The sequence below is a fragment of the Macrosteles quadrilineatus genome, unplaced genomic scaffold (assembly GCF_028750875.1).
Source record: "Macrosteles quadrilineatus isolate MER2022 unplaced genomic scaffold, UCM_ALF_1.0 Scaffold_1__1_contigs__length_201487025, whole genome shotgun sequence".
Lineage (NCBI taxonomy): Eukaryota > Metazoa > Arthropoda > Insecta > Hemiptera > Cicadellidae > Macrosteles > Macrosteles quadrilineatus.
Window position 1 is genome coordinate 185,768,473 of NW_026542594.1, and position 19,641 is coordinate 185,788,113.

Below are 19,641 nucleotides of genomic sequence, written 5' to 3' on the forward strand. Positions count from 1 at the left end.
AATAATCTTATCATGGAGAAAGACGCCACAATTGTATGACTAATCTTTCTTTAAAACAATTGTCAAAATTTTCTGATCAGAACATCCTTATGACCGCCTATTATGAGGTCATTTTCCCTCATTTAGTATACGCAGTGCCGGCATGGGGATGTATGAATGGAAGGACCAGATTTATATTTCGACTTCAAAAGAGAGCAATTCGAACCATCTTTAAAATCAGCTCACGAACCTCTTGCAAAGATTTTTTTCAGTCTTCAAATATTTTAACTTTTCCATACATATTATACATCCTTGAAACACTCTCTTTTCTGAAAAAAGAACATTTCCATTTTTTCAAGTTCCAGATCATGTCCATATTCTTTGCGAAACAGTCTTAATCTTCAGATACCAAAACATTCAACCACCTTTTTCAAAAAACATCTTTATTATAACAGTATACTGCTTTTCAATGCATTGCCAACCCATCTAAAAATTGAGTCAAACCCTGTTATTTTTAAAAAGTCACTTCAAAAATTACTGGTGTCCAAGTGTTACTACCGTGTCCGTGATTTTATTGCTGATGGGTAGTCATGGGCATATGGTATGCTTGGTTCATGAATTGATTAGTACATGTAAATATTGTTTATTTTAGTAGTTATTTTTAGTTTATAAGACAATCTGTATTTTTTTTTTATGTATATTGACTTAGCCAATGCATTAATGTAAATCTGGCCAAATAAATGACTTATGACTAAACAACTGAAGTTACTAAAGAATTTTACATTACGTATTACAGTACTTATATTTTAGCCCTGTATTAGTTTGGGTTACCCTATAAGATAATACGTTCTCTTCTATAAATTTGTTGTTTTTGCATCCATACTATGTATTTATTTTGTAGTGTTTCAAAATTTTGGGTTTGCTTATTGTTAGTCTCTACTTCGTTAATATTTATTGTTATTATTGTTTCTGCATGTGTAACTAGTCAGTATTGCCACTTGCTGTGATATTTATCATATATTTATTTTCTCAACTTTGTTTCGTTAATTTTAAGTGTAGGTAGTAGAAAGCTGTAGTGGTCACACGCTTGTTATTATTACGTCATCTTTTTTTACCTTTAGCCATCTGTAAAAAAATTTCAATATACAATGTAAAATGGTGTTTGCCATAAATAAATAAATACGAACCCGAATTCGGTTAAACGGAGTTCTAGTGTATTTAACTAATATATATGTACCCATGTAACTTGTAAATTTTAGTTAATGTACCTAAACAAAAGACTAATATTAAGTTACATTTTGCAAAAAGGATACTTGTGTTTTATATTGTATGAATACGATCAACCTCATTACGCCGGCGGATCACTGGACAACTATTAAAATAACTCGACTGATTATGACGAGAATTGCGGTTTTAATAGTTGAAGCAAATCTTTGCCTGTTATGCTATATTCCTAAAATTACAATAACAATTTTTTATTACTTTATTTTGTGGTCGGGTTATGTTAGATGTAGTAACCAAGCGGGTAGCTAAATGAAAACAGGGCCTTGCTTGGTAAATAGAAGCTCGCTAGTTCCAAAAAAAGTCAGTAATATTTTTATGGTTTAAAACTGGACCCAGCTGGCTATGATCATTGAGATTTTAAATAAATATTTCGACCAAAGAAAGAGTTGATTTCAGTCATTATTAAAGCAACACAAGTTTTATCTATTCTACACCAACACTTCATTTAATCTTTGTACCTGGTGCTAAGATCTAGCCCGGAACAGTTTTATGCATTGCTTTAAGGCTGGAACCATAGGTTCGTGGCATAATCTGATAGAATCCATTGGCGATTGGCAGGATTTGAACCAAGGACCTCATGCACCAAAGCCCCACACTCTACCATCAGATAAGCTCCCCCCTTTTAATATTGAGTCTAAAGAACTTTGTCTTAAAAAAGTTATTAAGTATGCCAAAAATTGCCCATTTGCATTTGTCATATGTGCAATTTACAGAGACTATCTGTGGTCCACAGATACATCTTGGAGGGAAATCAACAAATTCAAATTGTGACTAAATTTCCTCAATGAACCTCCCTATCACATAAACCTTCCTTTGCCAAAGTAGAACCTGTCATTGCTGCCAACACGAAAACAACCATCACTTTGTGGTGCTAATTCAGACGCTGTCAGGACGGTCAACCGAGCAATAAAGATAAATCCAACCTCAACACATACGGAAGGTCAGTTATTTTAAGATGAAAGTGAGAATAAGCTAATTAATGCCACCAAACGCCCAAAGTAAACTAAACATCATTACCATACATTTAAAATGCACATTTACAGTGATGTAAAAATACAGGGTTAGTAAAAAGTCTGGAGACCCCCTGCTAATTTTTTAACGGGCCATACTAGAAAAACTGAACTCAACACACCCGCCACTTGGTGTACTTCCCCAAAATGGGGGATTTTGGGGAAACTAAAAAATTTCAAATGGTAAGACCCATCGAGTGACCCCCTCATTTTGAAGGTCCTGGTAAAAGAAAACTAACAACGCAAACTAGAGGTTTCTATCTCAATCCAGTAAAAAATAGAAGCTGATTGAAATCTTTAGAAATCGGAAATAACTTGCAATTTTATATTCAATTGGCTGCCATATTTTACTGTGTTAAGATAGATACATATAGTTTGCGTTGTTAGTTTTCTTTTATTATGACCTTCAAAATGAGGGGTCACTTGATGGGGCTTATCATTTAAAATTTTTGAGTTTCCCCCAAAATCCCCCATTTTGGGTTTGGGAACTTATGAGAATTTCAATTGGCTGCCATTTTGTACTGAACTGAGATAGAGACCTCTAGTTTGCGTTGTTGGTTTTCTTTTACCAGGACCTTCAAAATGAGGGGTCACTCGATGGGTCTTTGTATTTGAAATTTTTTAGTTTCCCCCAAAATCCCCCATTTTGGGGGTGAACACCAAGTGGCGGTTATGCCCAAAAAGTACTTCATAACATGCCATAATGGTGTGCCGAGTTTAGTTTTTCTAGTATGGGCCGTTAAAAAAATAACAGGGGGTCTCCACACTTTTTACTAACCCTGTATAATCACAATTGTTAAGAAACCAGAAAAAACTAGGAAATACATCTAAGCCTCTGTCTTTTTTAATAGTATACTTAGAAAAATGAGGACCAACTCAAAATTTGAAGGGTTGGTGCATACGCAAAATCGGAAAGTTGAAAGAGATTCATAAACATCCAGGTGTGGTAACACCCACAACTGCTATATGTGGAGCCAAGATAGAGCAAAACAGTAAAAATAGTACCCTTAAGGTTCCCACAATACATTTGTCTATTTGGTAGAACAAGGGATAAGATGCAAAAACCAAGTAACGAACAAATTTACCAGACTGAGGTTAAATAGAAGTAGAAAAGAAAAGAGAATAGTTGCAGAATATTTGCAAGGCCAAAACCCTCTCGAGGTTTAAATGGCCAAAGAAGTAGCAATGTAAGACTACGAATTGAGATTATTGACTTTTAAATTGTTCTCAAATGTGATAAGTTGATCCTTGGATACTGGTTGTCATTAGCTAGGTAGGATAAGTTGTTTTACTTATTTTAACTGTCTTTCTCAATTGCATTATTTTTACTTTCAAATATTAGCTATTTACTTCAAACCAATGGAAGAATGACTTGTTTTCATTCCGATTCCACATACACTTAGTATGTTATGAGCTCAAAGCGAATCTACAGGGGAAAAATAGGGAAATTTCTACCCTAATATCCGAAAAATTATTACAGAAAATCCTGAATCCTAAACCGTAACTAATCTATATATATAAAATCCAATGTATGTTTGTTTGTATGTATGTATGTATGTTTGTTTGTCCTTTATGAACTCCGAAACCGCTCGACAGATTGTAATGAAACTTTCAGGTATTATTAAGCATTATTCAAGGATGGTTTGTGTGAAGTTTGGTGCAGACCCGTCAAAAGGGCTCCGCCCCAGTGGCTCTGGAGTTTCCCATGTTAACCTTATGAGTACTCATATTTAAATGGAATTAAAGATTCTTAACAGCTGGTTCAACTAAAGAATTTAATTATATGATGTTCAATAGCATTAAAAAGTTAATAGGTTTACCAACAGGGTGCAGCACTATTATTTTTTTCAATTTATGACAACGACAACAGCTAATTTGCAACCAAAAGGTGAGTGAGCGTAGCAAACGAACTTCAACCTGGAGGTGAGTTAGCGTAGCGAACGAGCTAACCTGAAGGCAAGTGAGCGCAGCGAATGAGCTCCAACCTAAAGGTGAGTGAGCGTAGCGAACGAACTTTAACCAAGACGTGATTGAGCCATGCGAACGTGCTCATCTTGAAAATGAACGAGCATTTGACATAAAACCACATTAGGACAGGACGACGTCTGTCGGGCCAGCTAGTAGCTAATAACTACACATTGGACACCTTTGTGAAAATACCTCTCTGTATCCACTCAGAGTATAACAGTATAATATGGCACCACTAGGAAGAATTGGAAGATTAGAATTGAAAAGCAAACCGTTGTCAGGGATGAAAGAGAGAATAAGAGTAACTACAACAACAGCTACCAAACTGATAAATATATTAAACTAAACAGAAACATTACTGTATGACTCGTTAATCAACATACGGCCCATAAATGTCTTACAAAATCGTCTCTATTCCCACAACAAAACTTTCCATGAAAGAAAACGACAGTAAGACAAAAACAAAGCAGTGTGCAACAAATGCATGCAATTTATCTGTAAACTTGGCATTAAACCGACATTTGGCGCGAGTGAATCGTACGCAACCTGTTAGTACTAAGTTACATAATGAGGTTTAAGAGATAGTTAGAGTTAAATGGGCTGGAATAGGATCCTAATCTGTGAATGAGAAAGATTCGCAAGTGTTTGCAAGATTTGTTGGTCCGGCTTGTGAACAGGAATAGCATGAGAGTATTGTTTGTTGTGACATCACTGGTAAGATTATACAAACGTATTGTGATGGCGTCTACATACAGTGATTATGTTACATTATGGTTGTTTGGTTATTGTAATAAGATAAATTTATAAATGATGATTGTTAGATTATTACAAAAGTTTTGTGTCAGTTGTAGTTGAAGAATGTTGATACTTCATAAAAGGGTACAAAATACGTCCTCCAACACTTTTATATCTATAGAATATTGCAAAATCGGTATTTGTTTACTTTAGGGGCTTCTAACCAATTTTGAAAAAAATGTTTTTTCTCATTATTTGGCCTATTTTGAACACTTTTTACACTTGGCACTTTTGGGGCAAACGCATATTTCACCCTGAAAATCGCGTTTGAAAATCGCGAAAATTTTTCAGCAATTACCATTTTTACTTTGAAAATCAGGTTTCCCCCCCCCTTGCCTTTCTTTAAATGTGTCTTTATTATTGTAGTAATAAGCAGATGTTATGTTTATTATAACCTAACCTTGGTTTAACTAAAAATCCGCTATTTTCGGCATTTTGCTAACCTAAGCATTGGTTAGGTAGGGTTGGGTTAGGTTAGGTTATGTTAGATTAGGTTAGGTTAAGTTAGGTTAGGTTAGGTTAGTTTAAATATAGTTAGGTTAGTTTAAACGTAAGGTTAAGTTAGGTTAGATTAGGTTAGATTTCAAATATTCAGGTGATTTTAGGCTAATTAAATTAAATAATAACTTAATAACTAGCCATACCTTACCTAACCTGAACTAACCTAACCTAACCTTACCTAACCTAACCTAGGCCTAACCTAAACTTAACTAACCTAACCTAACCTAACCTAACCTTGGTTTAACTAATAATCCGCTTTTTTCGGCATATTGCTAATCTAAGCATTGGTTAGGTAGGGTTGGGTTAGGTTAGGTTAGGTTAGGTTAAGTTAGGTTAGGTTAGGTTAGGTTAGATTAGATTAGATAAAGCTAGGTTGGATTATATTCAGTTCTGTAGGTCTTAAGTAATAGTAAAAACACATTAAGAATAAAAATACCACTCAAATTTTTAGCACTTTTTGCAATTTTCAAACGCGATTTTTAGGTTGAAATAGGCGTTTGCCCCAAAAGTGCCAAATGTAAAAAGTGTTTAAAATAGGCCAATGAATGAGAAAATAACATTTTTTTCAAAATTCGTTAGAAGCCCCTAAAGTAAACAAATACCGCAAAATCAAAATATACAGCAAATAAGTCCATAATAATAGGAGTATTTATAAAATATTGTCTTTTAAATTCTTACGGTATAAATGTATTAAGATAAATAAAAAAGTTGGCAGTTTTGTCTCAGTTTACGTTGTAGAATGTTGATACTTTCCTCTCCTGTTAACTCGGCCCAACTAATTTGTTATTTTTTATTTGGCCAGGTTATGTTAACATTTATGCTATAAAAAATTACAGATACTATGCAATTATTTCGATTCATACATAGTGATATGAAACTATATCAATAACGTGACATCACCTAACAGTAAAGATTATTTGCCAAGAAGTTCAGAAGTTAACGGAGTAAATCAATACTGAAAGATTATAATCATGGTTATTGTCTTCAGTAGTTTTATATAAGTAAAATTATCTTCCCTTTCCCACCAACCAAATATTTGTTGTTAAATGTTAGTATCACTTAAACCCCAATATTTGTATGTATTTTTTTAATTTATTTTATTTGGTTCTACAACAGAGACATTATATTATATAGTCAAACTAATGTTACTTACTGTATTTAAGTAGGAAATAAATCTGAAATGTTTAAGGCAATACTTTAGTTAATCCAATCATAGTCTGTAGATTTGCTCTGTTTGGGGGAGGTATTTAATTTGATCTTGAGTTAGAAAGCATTACTATATGTTTAACAAATGCAAACTGGGTCATGATAAAAATGTTTACAACAGTTCTAGGTGAGCCTTGAGACCATCGTAACAGTTGACAAGTTTAGGGTAACCACTAAATTACTGAGTTGTTTCATCAGGAAAAATACTTTTATACATCAAGTTTAGTCAGAGGAAAAGTCTGCAGAAGAAATTTCGTTAAAGAGCAATTGAATACATCAAGTATTTGATAACCAGAAGTACCTAATTAAAATGTATTTTTATTAAGCAATATCAAGATTTTATAAGAACAAAATTCAAAAAGCACAACAAATTTTTTTCTGAACGCTACACCCTTTTTCACCCAATTTCAGCGGATGTGTTAGTTATACCACTCAACATCATACGTGGGTATTCCATTCAAAGATCTTACGACAATTTAAAATCACTTTTAGACCGAAAGATAATTTTTATTCCAAGGTTTAATTTGAATCAATTCAAACTCAACAATCGTCATGATTATCTAATATCTACAATTGAATTTATATAAAGTTTTGAGAATAATGAAGATCAATTGGTGCACCAAAAATAAAATAAAATTGTTAGATATTATTTTGCAAATTTTTCAATAAATCCATTTTAAGATGATAATGATATCCAGAAAAAATGAAACATAACTCTCAATTAATTTTCCCTGCAAAAAGTTCTGAAAAAAACTATTTGTCTATTAAATATATTCTAAACACAGCCAATGTAAACTTTCTATGTTTTTGTATTACTGTATTTTATTTTTAGTTAAAGCATACTAAAAAGCCTTGCTGTTTATGTGTTCAACATTTATAAAAACTAGTAATAATTTAGTTTTATTTATTTTTTTGGAATATTTTGTGAGGTGCATCTTGCTGCAACGTGCCACAATGAGGTTAGCAAGCAAACAGTTCCGTTGAAATACAACTCTTCCCCCACAAAACTGGATTGGACTCGACCCAAAGCTTGCCCAAAACAGCTTACTTCGCACTGGTAGAGTCGCATCTTAGATATGGCTTGACAGTGTGGGGAGGAACTTCAACAAAAAATATGAATCGAATTCTTGTCCTTCAAAAGAAAGCCATAAGAGCCCTCGCCAACCTTGTACCACCACAGACTTGCAGACTAGCATTCGTAAACCTAGGAATCCTCACAGTGGTGTCTCTCTACATACTTGAAACCATTAAGTATGTGAATGAAATAAACCCCCCAAGAAACCAAGACCTGCACCACTACAACACCCGTCATGGCTCCAAATTTGCACTACCAGTTCACCGAACAACTCTTTGGGAGAAAAAACCTTCCTACACCGGCTGCAAGCTGAGGAACCATCTACCTGACTACCTGAGAGACCTGACTGGCAACAAGCTACACCAGGAGCTGAAGAAGTGGCTAATCGCAAGACCCTTCTACTCAATAAAGGAATTTTATGAAAATTAACATGTACAATTCACTATTGTATTGACACTATTGTAATTCTTGACGAATTAACAATAAAGAATATTGTATTGTATTGCTGAGATCCAACAGAAATACACAACATAACGGAGACAGACACACTCTGCTACGAGGGTCCCAGTTTTCATTTACAGGTATAGTAATTACATAATTGTGTTACCTTTTAATATTCAAAAACACATGATTAGCCTGTCATACTTTTTTAATGATTTGAAATGAAAGCTTAGCTTTAGCTAAAGCATTTTTTACAACATTATAACTTCAAAAAGTTTACAAAAGAATACAGATTTTTACTATGACTGTAGAATACAACCAGTAAAGTTATTATATTTCTTACAATTGTTTTAGAGTCTGTTTGTAATTTGTTTAGACTATACAGTAAAACATACTTCTTTATAGATTGCTGTTAGGTTCGGGAGTATGTCACTATTTAATTGTTGACCTTACCTCTATTTGGTTAGCATTTTTCTGTAATAAAAAAATACATAACTTATGTATACTAGCGCTTCTGTTGAGCTGAACAGAAACTTAATTTGTTTTAGAAATAAAGGTTGTTTTATACAGGTAAAAGTTTGTTTAGGACAAGAAAAATAATGTTTAGAACAGTCAAAATTTTATCTTTCATGATAGAATGGAAAATGACGATTTTCCTAAAGCTTTGCTGTATGAATATGAGCTATTTTCTTAACAGAGTGATGAAAAGATTATTTCAACCTACTTCTTATCTCATAGCAAGATACACTGACAGTACACAAACAGTGCTTTTAACAATACAACGATCTGAAATCATATATGCTAATATTGTTATCTTTTAGCATATCTTCTCCAAGAGACTAATTTAATATTCATTAACTGAATCAATCTAGCTGTGATAAACTTTCTTGTATATCTGGGGTGTTTTACGATCCCTTGTCACTTATCTTTTAGCATTCAAAGAATATAATTACAATCCAGCAAACAAAAATTAAAGAACAAGACACAATCAATAAAAAAAATCATTACTCATCGTAGTCGGATTACTAAAAAAGAAAATAATTACAATCCATCAGACAAAAATTAAAGAAAAAGATAAAATCAACAACAAACATCATTACTCATGATAGTCTGATTACTTAAAATTTTATACAGTTAAAGAAAACTGTCCAGCTAATGTCATCTTTGGCTCGCAACGCATGTATTGAAAACAACAAAATTTTCCTGAAGTAAGACATGAACAATTATACCACGCTCGTACAGTTCTAGTAGATTTTGTCACAAGATGGCAAGTTTAAATACATAACAGTAGAAACCTTTAGCATAGACTAAGCAACACAAGTAGACTCCTCATCCCATTGTAAATTTTGAAGCTTGTTTTTGCTTCTAGTTCATGTACGTCCACACTGATCGCTAGTGTAGACAACATTTTGTTTCTATTATTTTAGGCTTATTTTCATGGTTTGTGCTTTACTATTTGGTTGTATAACTAGGAGACCAGTTATTGTTTATGATTATATCGTTTTATTAGGTTAAATGAGGTTTTAAATGACTGCAATAACAAGAAACAAATTGTAAACAAAACATAACCTCTATAGTTGGACGTACAGAACTAACAATAAAATTGGCTTCAGCTGTTCCATTAGGATGACTAATCTACTAAGGGAGTGGGAGTATGTTTTATCTATGCCTTTAGGCACCAAGAAACACCATAAGACAACAATGTGCACCACATCCCAAGCAACACATAGCTATAGACATCGACATTGAACACATAAGTGTGATAAACATGTGAGACAACAATCACTTTATGACATAACACATAACACATTACACATTGACATCAGCCCCAAGCATAAAGCATCACCTTGACTCATACATTGACCAACATTTACAGTTAACTCACTCTTTATTTGATCCTGATGAAGGTTTGGATCTGGAAACACATAATTTATGTTTACAAGTGATATAAGATTGTTCAATAAGAAATAATTTAAGAATTGCTGTGATAAAAGGACTTTCCGCTGATTTCGTAATGGGACGTTATATTGCAAAACATGACATGATAAAGAAGAAAATCAATTTTAAAATCAGAAAATAACATTGCAAATACTTATTTGGTAGAATTCAGTAACTCCCAATAAATGTGTGTTGTTTGAAATACAATTTAAAAATTAAAAAGTATTATTCACATGGCCAAAATGTAAACAACTCTGTGGAGGGATCTTTAAAGGCTTCTGGGGCAGAGTCCTAAGGGATTTTGATTAGTTTTTCTTTTGATAACTCATCTACAGACCAAGACGTTTCTTTGGACACCTCTACCAAGTTTCTACGCCCAGCCGTTCTCTCACATTAGTGGGGACAAAGTTTCCTATTAAATATTTAGATTCACCATGGTAATCTTATGGGAGAAACTCCAACTTTGATGGCCTGTGGGGCAAAGCCCGAGGATTTTTATTACAGGAATTGGTGAAAGGGGGTGTCTGCACAAAAAATACTTTATTTTGACATGTCGTTTGTAAAAATTTGTCCATTATTAACAGAGGAGTAGTGTTTCGTAGAAATCGCCTTCACGTATTATATATAAGGATATCTAAACAATTATGAAAACAAATTTGTTGTATAGATGACATTTTACCAAGAGCTTTTGTAGCTTTACAACTTTTTGACTTTGTAAAATTTTTTTTGAGGTTCTTGACATTTTGACACTTCTAGACAAAATGTAACAAGAGCTATTACATTAAATAGTTGTAGTGTATTGTCCCAGATTTTATTTGATTACATTTTGATTTAATTGATGCTGCTGTATATTTAAAATTGTGTAAATACCTGCTAAAATAATCTGACTTGCATTGACTATGTACTTGTTGTCTAAGCTCAACTTCTAAAGGGGTTGACACAAAAACCAGCTGAATAGCAAACCAGACTTTTTCCTGATAGTCAAAATTTGCATAAAATTCCCACTTTTCTCCGCTTCCCTGTCACTTTGACACCCTGGGTAGGATATCAGAACACATAGATGATAACAATAACACAGAAGGTGAATAGGTCATTAGATTGAAATGTTTTAAGTTAAATACCGAAAGGTTTTCTCTTAAACAGGTGGTTTGGATTAGCTCGCCATTCATTTAGCAGGGTTTGGATTGACGAAACTCTCTAATTATATATTTTTTACTCTGTATTTTAACTTTTACATACAGTGTGTACAGTTTTATCCTAGTGTACTCACTGGGGAGGCACCGCTGTATTGAGTTCGTCCAGTAGACTGTCCACCGACGGCCGGCCGAGTCCCAACGTCCCATTCATGTCTGTGGCTGAAACAACACAATGTACATTGTCATCGAGTTCTCACACAATGTATTTTACAACTGTTAATTTTGCAATCGAAATCTAAAAAAAGTACAATAGGAAGTAAAGCTGAAGGTTTTTTTAAGGTGTCTTTACACCTAAATACTTAAATAAATTAAGTATAATCATTGTATTAATAGTTAAAGGTATAATTGTAATGCTTCAAACTTAAACTAATCAGCTGGTGAAAGCTAACCAATTCAATTGTTAATAAGTGGTGCGAGTTTAATGATTTATAATTAAATTTATAATGATTCGTTGCATCACTGTCAGTTACAATTAGAGGTTATAAACAAAAAATGACCTCTCTCAGAAGTTATGAGTAATAGTTGTTAGTAATTAAAAAACTGTCGTAGGTAAAGTAGTGTACGCAACTTGTGTAAATAGTCTTAGGCCTTGGGTTGCGTAATCTATTATCTACGACCGTTTTTAAACTAGCCTTTTCAATTCAGTTCTTAGAATTGAAAAGATTCACTTTACAGTACTTTTTTACTTACTTTACAGTATTGTTTTGTTACTTTATAGTACAAGTTTGGACCAATGAGGTTCTTGAATTGAGAGAAAATAAGTAAAATTGTAATACGTTGAACGTCAACTTATCAGCTGTTAAGACCAATTTAATTGATTAAACAATGAGTGAGTACAATGAGAGGTTATAAATAAAAAAAATACCTCTCTCAGAAGTTATGAGTAATAGTTGTTAGTAATTAAAAAACTGTCGTAGGTAAAGTAGTGTACGCAACTTGGTAAATAGTCTTAGGCCTTGGGTTGCGTAATCTACTATTATCTACGACCGTTTTTTAAACTAGCCTTTTCAATTCAGTTCTTGGAATTGAAAAGATTCACTTTACAGTACTTTTTTACTCACTTTACAGTATTGTTTTGTTACTTTATAGTACAAGTTTGGACCAATGAGGTTCTTGAATTGAGAGAAAATAAGTAAAATTGTAATACGTTGAACGTCAACTTATCAGCTGTAAAGACCAATTTAATTGATTAAACAATGAGTGAGTGGTTGGGACAATAAGTGGTTGCACAACAACCAGTGGCTATGAGAGGTTAGTTAAAAAATAACCTCTCTTGGAAGTTATGAGTAGTGATATTTTTAGTAATTAAGAAATGGTTGTAGGTAAAGTAGTTTACGCCACACTACATTATTTTGACAAACTTTCCACGCAATGATTTAGTCCAGAAAACAGTTGTTTGCCGCCAGCTTATTCAAATGGGGTTTCATTGCGTACTTCTGTACTGTAATGAGTTTTACCGGACACCAATCAGCTGATTATACTATATTTAGGTGGCAATGAATGGTTATAAACAAAAACATAACCTCCCTTAGAGGTTATGACTAGTGATATTTAGTCCTTTAGTAGGTGAAAATATATTAGAATTTGTACAGATTTAGTAGTATGGCGTAAACTATCGTACGTAACTCGTTAAAAATGTGTGTACCGGACTCGTATGGTAATCCCGTACTCGACTTCGTCTTGCACGGGAACGACCAACCTCGTCCGGTAAAACACTTATTTTCAGGACTAGTAACGTAATATACTATTACGCAACTCACGTAATTAGCCTTGACGACACTCGTACTGTACTAGTTTTAAAGGCACGAGCCTAGGCAGTTATGGTTATGGTGATCAATCTAATTTGGAAATTTGATCTTTGACTACTTTATCCAGCAGCTGGGGCAGTATATTAACACAGCATAACAATGTGAACGTCAATGTCATAGTCTGTGTGCCTATTGGCAATGGCAAGCAACTCACCATATACATGTTGGTTAAACCATTGTGATAAAATACATAGGCATGAATGCTATTTTACAAAAATTTTTTGTGAAATCATACTCATAATGAAATTTGTGTGTAATCAATAAAAGCAATACTGTACATAATTTGATGGTGTCTTGCGCTATGTGATATGTTGCCCGTTTTAGCAGACCCAAAGGGCCGAACATTTCCCTCATAAGGGGAAAAAGATAACAAAAGCAGATGTTGCACCACACAGTTTTTTTTTTTAAGTGGTTGACAATCCCTAATCTTTTATTTGCTCGTCCACATAGGCCTAGGGCCGGTGCGTGGACCTAACCAGCAAAGCAATGGGTGAGTAGAGTAGCCTACAAGAGTTGAACCGTCATAGATAACAGGCCTAGTGGCTATAACCTGGATCTGAACCCACAACATCGATGTCATGGATTTGTACAGTAGAACCTCACTAATTCGAATTTCAGAGGAAAGACAATATATTTTAAACTATAGGAAGTTTGAATAATAGATGTCAGAATAAATAAAATTCGAATGATGGAGGTCCCAGTATTAAGTGTAGAATGTTAGAGAGAACGGAGACTAAGGAACACATGAACACATCGTGGGAAAATCAATTAGAGCTTCAGTTCATGTTTCAACAAGCGTATTTTTTCATAAATTCAAATTACAGAGGCTTACGTAACGCGGTTTGAATTTATAGAGGTTGACTTCCAATTTTGGAGGTAACAATTGAAATTATGGCAACCAAATCTGAATTGTGGAGGCTCGAAGTATGTGCAACTTTGAAATGTAGAGGCTACATTAAGTGTAAAAGTCACTTTGAATCATCGGTATACTATTTTTTTAATTTTAGAGGTTTTCTGAGGGAACAGACAATCATTTCTGATTATCGATGTTTGAATTAGTGATGTTCTACTGTAGTTAGTTGCACAAACAACTCAGCCACCTACTCACCACTATATAATATCAATAAATGAGATGGTGACGACTTCCTTTGCTATGTAAAGTCAACCAACCAACTGTACTGTAGCGTTTTGTTCACACCCAACACTTATGGAAGAGTAGAGTAAACATAAATGATCCTCACCTCTACGTTCAGAGTAGCGAGAATTGCTGAGGTCTTGTAGCAAAGTGTCTAGCTCTGACAGGTTGTTGTTGAGAGATGTGGTCATTTTGCTGGAACTTGTCACCCCTTCATTCTGGTACATGGGCTGCAAAAAATAATACTGATATCATATTGCTGTATGAGTACACATCTGTATAATATAAATTTACCAGTTAACCTTTTAAAAATAAAGGGTTGACAATGTTGTCATATACCCAAGAATCTATAGCAGCTTTTGATAGTTTGAAAAAGGGCCCAACTGTTAATACTTAATTAAATACTTTTCAATGGAATGGCGACCATACAAAGTAGGTATTTTAAGCCAAGTATGAATGGAGATGAGTGTAGGATGGGTGGTGCGATCTTGGAGTCTTGTTAGTGACTAAGGCCGACATATTCCTTAGACACAGCTTTTAATTAATAGCCAATACAGCTAATGGCAACTAAGGGGCACCTAAGTTTATATTGGAATCCGAACCACAATTTTGCCTTGGTATTAACGAATTGGTCTAATTATCAGGATAGTACTGGATAGTCGTAGTACTCACTAGTGCGGACGTTAATGCACACCAGGGAGTGTCAGTATCGTATCCACAGTGCATGCCTATAAATGGTTGCCTATAAATAGTATAAAGTGTTGATAGTAGTCATTCAATAAAATTATCTCTAATAAATTATCTCTAAAGAAGCTGTCTTGGCCAGTTACAAAGCTACACAGGTCATCTCACTCCATTCTATGCCTTGATCATTTGGTTTTTAACAAAAAATCCATGCTAATGACCCATCATTTTTCCAAAAGGATTATAAGTTTTCTAATGAGCTGACAAAAGGTTCTATTGAGCATGAATGTATCCTGGTAGTCCCAATACTTTATGAAAACAGCAAGAGATAGAAAGAGAGAGTAGAAGAGAGAGATGTACAGTGTCGTGTGCAGATTTGATCACATGACACTCAGTTGCCAACTATTGAGACAATGTGACCTACTGGGCAATAGACGCTGGGTCACTACACCACAACACGAAACAAAACAAAACAATACTGACATCAGCTGTGCAGTACACTCCCTTCAGAAAAATATAGTTCCATCGTCACAACCACACTGTTATTTTCATGTCTTTTTATTTTCAAACTGTACTTGATGTCAACTGTGTATTCCACCATCTCCCTGACACAAATAAATTCATACAAATAGAAAAATAAGTTTGATTGACTATCAAGGCAAATATAAAAGCATTGAGATTTTAGCAAAAAATAATAAATAGTCTCTATGAAAAAAAAATGAATAAAATTTGGTGAGTCGGTGGCTCAGTCGGTAGCGTCGCGGACTTCGGGCCCAAGGCAGTAGTGTCTTGGGTTCGGATCCTGGTCACTGCCACTAACTTTTATCAGTACAGTTCACCTTTGTACTGTACCGGCTCACCCCTTGCTTTGCTGGATACGTTCCACGCACAGATCTGTAGTCTATGTGGACGGGCAAATGCAAGGTTAAAAGAGGCCGCCAACCTCTTAAAAAAAAAAAAAAAAAAAAAAAAAACACAATACATAGACTTGGTGAAAGACAAGTGCGACATTTCCTCTTTATAAGTATCAACAGATAGTTTATCCAGAATGAGTCAAGTCTCCTATCATCTATAAATAGCCATGAAATTTGGACCAAGTAAAATCCTCATATATAATTCTGTAAGACAGAATTTTTACCAGAAAATTGTGGACGTCTGGTAAGTGGGAGGGGTCAGAAAAGTGGGATTGGTCTTAAATTAAAGGTCTTGACCCCAGGGACTCGGGAAAAATAGTAGAATTCCCATAAAGTTACTAGAAAATGAGATATAACGTAAAATATCCGTCATAAGAAAAGCATGGGGACTGAAAAACGTCTGCATTCTAATCAGCTGTTGCTTATTGTTTTTTGTTTACATTTATTCTGAAAGTCAATGTTGTTAAATAATGTTTCAAAATGAAATGTATTCGTTTAATCTTTTGGTTTTCCGTTTTTACGATGAGGAAGTAACTAGACAGGGTAGGGGAAGACCTGCAAGACGTGGAAGAATATCCAGGAATTCAACTAACACAAGAAATGCTGAAAGAGAACGTCATGTAAGGCCTAAATATCAAAGAAATCCACAAGCTCTTAACAGTACTTGCATGCATTGTGGCGCATTTCACTTCGCAGAGGAGGCCACCACAAATGGACATTTCGACGCATGTTACCACAATGGACTCATTAACATGCCACTACCACAATTAAATGACAAACTAAAAGTAATATTTTACATGATTCTAACTTCATAAAAAAACATAAGGCAATACAACAGTGCAATGTATTTTGAGACGCTTTCCGCTACACAAAAAGAGATTACGGGAAATGGGCCTTACTGTTTTAAAAATCAGGGACAAATTCATAGATATATTTCTGACTTACTACCGCAAAATGTGGGGTTGCCTTCATATTGACTTGTGTCTAAATTAGGGGCTATAACCCCTACAGGCCACTAGTTAATAATTCCACTACTACTCCTACTTCTATCCAACCAGATTGACCACAACAAAGTTAGTTTATTAGTAAACAAAAACTTATCAGGAAATGTCATACTAAAAAATTTTGGGATTGAAGAATGACACTTATGGTATTTACTAGACAGTGTCTTTGTTTGAAAACATTATTTTAACCATCATTATAAAGAAGATATTAATTAACCTTGATTTTGTCTTGTGATGCTTATAACCTCCTCTAGGTTTGGATGAGAATCACAAGACCAAATAAAGGTAAATTAACCTATTATGAGAGCTCGCCCCGTGGTCAAAAACTCGACCAAAATTATGTATTGTGCAATCTTATCTCTATTTTCACCCCACGCTGTAAATAAAGCATGTGATTGGAATTTCTTCCATTTGTTTTGATTTTCTGCTTATATTTTGTTATTATTTCGTCACCAACATGGCAACCCATAATGTCCATGTTATTGTTTTAATTTTTAAATTCATTTTTTGTGCTTATTTTTAAGCCTATATAATTTATAAAGGGATTCTGCACATCTACAGGAAAATATTTTTCATTTGGTACCAACAGCGTGTAATTTGGTCCAGTAGTATTGCCAGGCTAGTTGTCATAAGTTTTGCAAAAGGTTTTTAGTATATAAGATTTCTATATTAAGTGATTCAAGACTAAACAAATATTTTACATGATATTTATTTATTTCACATATATTTCTTTCTATCACCTAATTTGTGGATTCTATAGAGTAAACTATTCAGCATATACACAACAATTAGACTAGCATATTAGTACTAACAATGAGAATGAGAATGATGATAATGATAATGAGAATGAGAAAGAGAATGAGATTTTATTCGCCAGTTGATATTTCAATTTCCAACAATACATTGGCACGTCAAATTAAACAGTTATGGAAAGTATCAAAACAGAATCTGGAAGGTATTTATTTGAACTTTAAAATAAACAAAATATTTAAATTTACAATTTGTAGTGTCGCAAACTAAAAATAAGTAGTTCTCAGCTAAATAAACCCAGTTCCTCTTTGAGAGATGAGTAAGAGATGCTATAAATAGCTGTGTGTGAGAGAAATGAAGACTCGTACCATCTAGCGGTGAATGATAGAACTACATCAGCTGTGGCCAACCATCCAACTATTTCATAACCGGGTAAAAGAAGTACAAACTATTGCACTTGAGGCAAGTATTTAGCAATTTACCACTTACTTTTGGAAACTAAATCAGACATTCCATCTATAAATCAGCTGAAGCAAATGATCCTACTCAAATAGAACACAGGTGAGTGAAACCCAACCTTAGAGTGAGCGACTATCTAAGTATTTTTTCCTCTCTTAATTTTATGCACTATAATAGTTGGTGTGGAATAAAAAATTTTACACTCTAAAATTGTTCTTTCTAAGTTGTTCTGGTCTAAACCAGCTACAGATTTAATATTAGAGTGGGATGTCCACTTCTACACCAAAGTTTGTATATATTTGAGTCTTGTCTTGCTGGGTAGATGATTGGTTATAGCGCTCCCCTAGCAATCAAAAGGTTGCCAGATCGATCCTGGGAAAAGGCAGCTTTTTGATGTTCGAAACTATACCCAGCTGAACCTGATCATTGGGCTTTAAATAAATGATCCTGGCCAATGAATCAGCTGATCTTAGTAACAAAGCTACACAGATCATCTCACTCCATTCTACACTCATACTTGGGTTAAAATATGACCTAGGAAGCGTCCCCTTCTCAATGTATGTTGCTTGTCTTTATCCATCCTATATCCAACACAAAATTCAACGTCTACGAGTATTTCTAATATTTTAAAATAAAATTACTATAAGGTGTTTGATTTTACAAATATGACCAGGCCCATTTATTAAAACTAGATAACCTGTTGCTCAAATTTGAGCAAAACTGAAACTTGTATAAAAAAAATAAACAAAAAACATAAACAGCAAGACCTTAATCAAAGAGACACTCTAAAATAATTTATATGACTGATTATAGAAATATAAAAATATTATGATGTAAAAAAATATAAAAGCAATCTACAATATTTAAATTTACATTCACCTCATACTGCTTTGGTTATCTCTTATGTATAGTAGGCGGGTCACACTCTATGTCGCACTCTATGAGCACGTAGATGTCAACCACACACTGTAAAGTGAGCTTTTGACCTAATGTAGCTCAATTCCTCTCTTGACGCCAACCATCGCTACTCTTATTCTAGCATTTTAAAATGATTTCTTTGATGTGTTCTGTTTTAGGCGTAAAATTAGGGGCCCCAACCCAAGTCTCTGCGGTTGGGAACATAAGATAAGAGGGTAAGCAAGTGGATCTAACGACAGATCTATAATGGATACGCGTTTAACATTATTAGTGTTGGAGAAAACTATATGATTTATTTGGCCAGGTGGTGCTTTGTTTTCAGCTCGAAATCTACACAGGTAGCACCATTGCAGCGAGGGAAGACACTTCTTCTGTCTCTTATTATGTACATAAGAATCTCACTTGACTCCTCGGAGCTCTCGCCCCTACATAATGTCTGCCACAGTCTTCAAAGATTTGCAAATGGGTTGGCATTGTGACCCTATTTCCCGCATATTTTTTCATTGCATTTTTTTTATTGTGCTTAGTTCTCCTTTGGGTTCTAGTGACATCGTTGTACTTACTTATATATCTGTG

The 19,641-nt window shown here is 34.2% G+C and overlaps 1 protein-coding gene across 6 annotated transcripts in view; it reads right to left on the bottom strand.

The window, feature by feature from the left end:
* LOC128991695 (paxillin) overlaps nucleotides 1-19,641 on the bottom strand; it is a 109,133-nt gene that overhangs the window by 26,737 nt on the left and 62,755 nt on the right. For 5 of the 6 annotated variants that reach the window (XM_054414827.1, XM_054414797.1, XM_054414833.1 and 2 more), the window contains 3 exons: nucleotides 14,443-14,566; nucleotides 11,468-11,552; nucleotides 10,145-10,174 (listed from right to left, as the gene is read on the bottom strand). In XM_054414827.1, the coding sequence (XP_054270802.1) occupies nucleotides 10,145-10,174; nucleotides 11,468-11,552; nucleotides 14,443-14,566 (239 nt within the window). The remainder of the gene's footprint in view (nucleotides 1-10,144; nucleotides 10,175-11,467; nucleotides 11,553-14,442; nucleotides 14,567-19,641) is intronic. The other variant, XM_054414816.1, reaches the window with a different exon arrangement.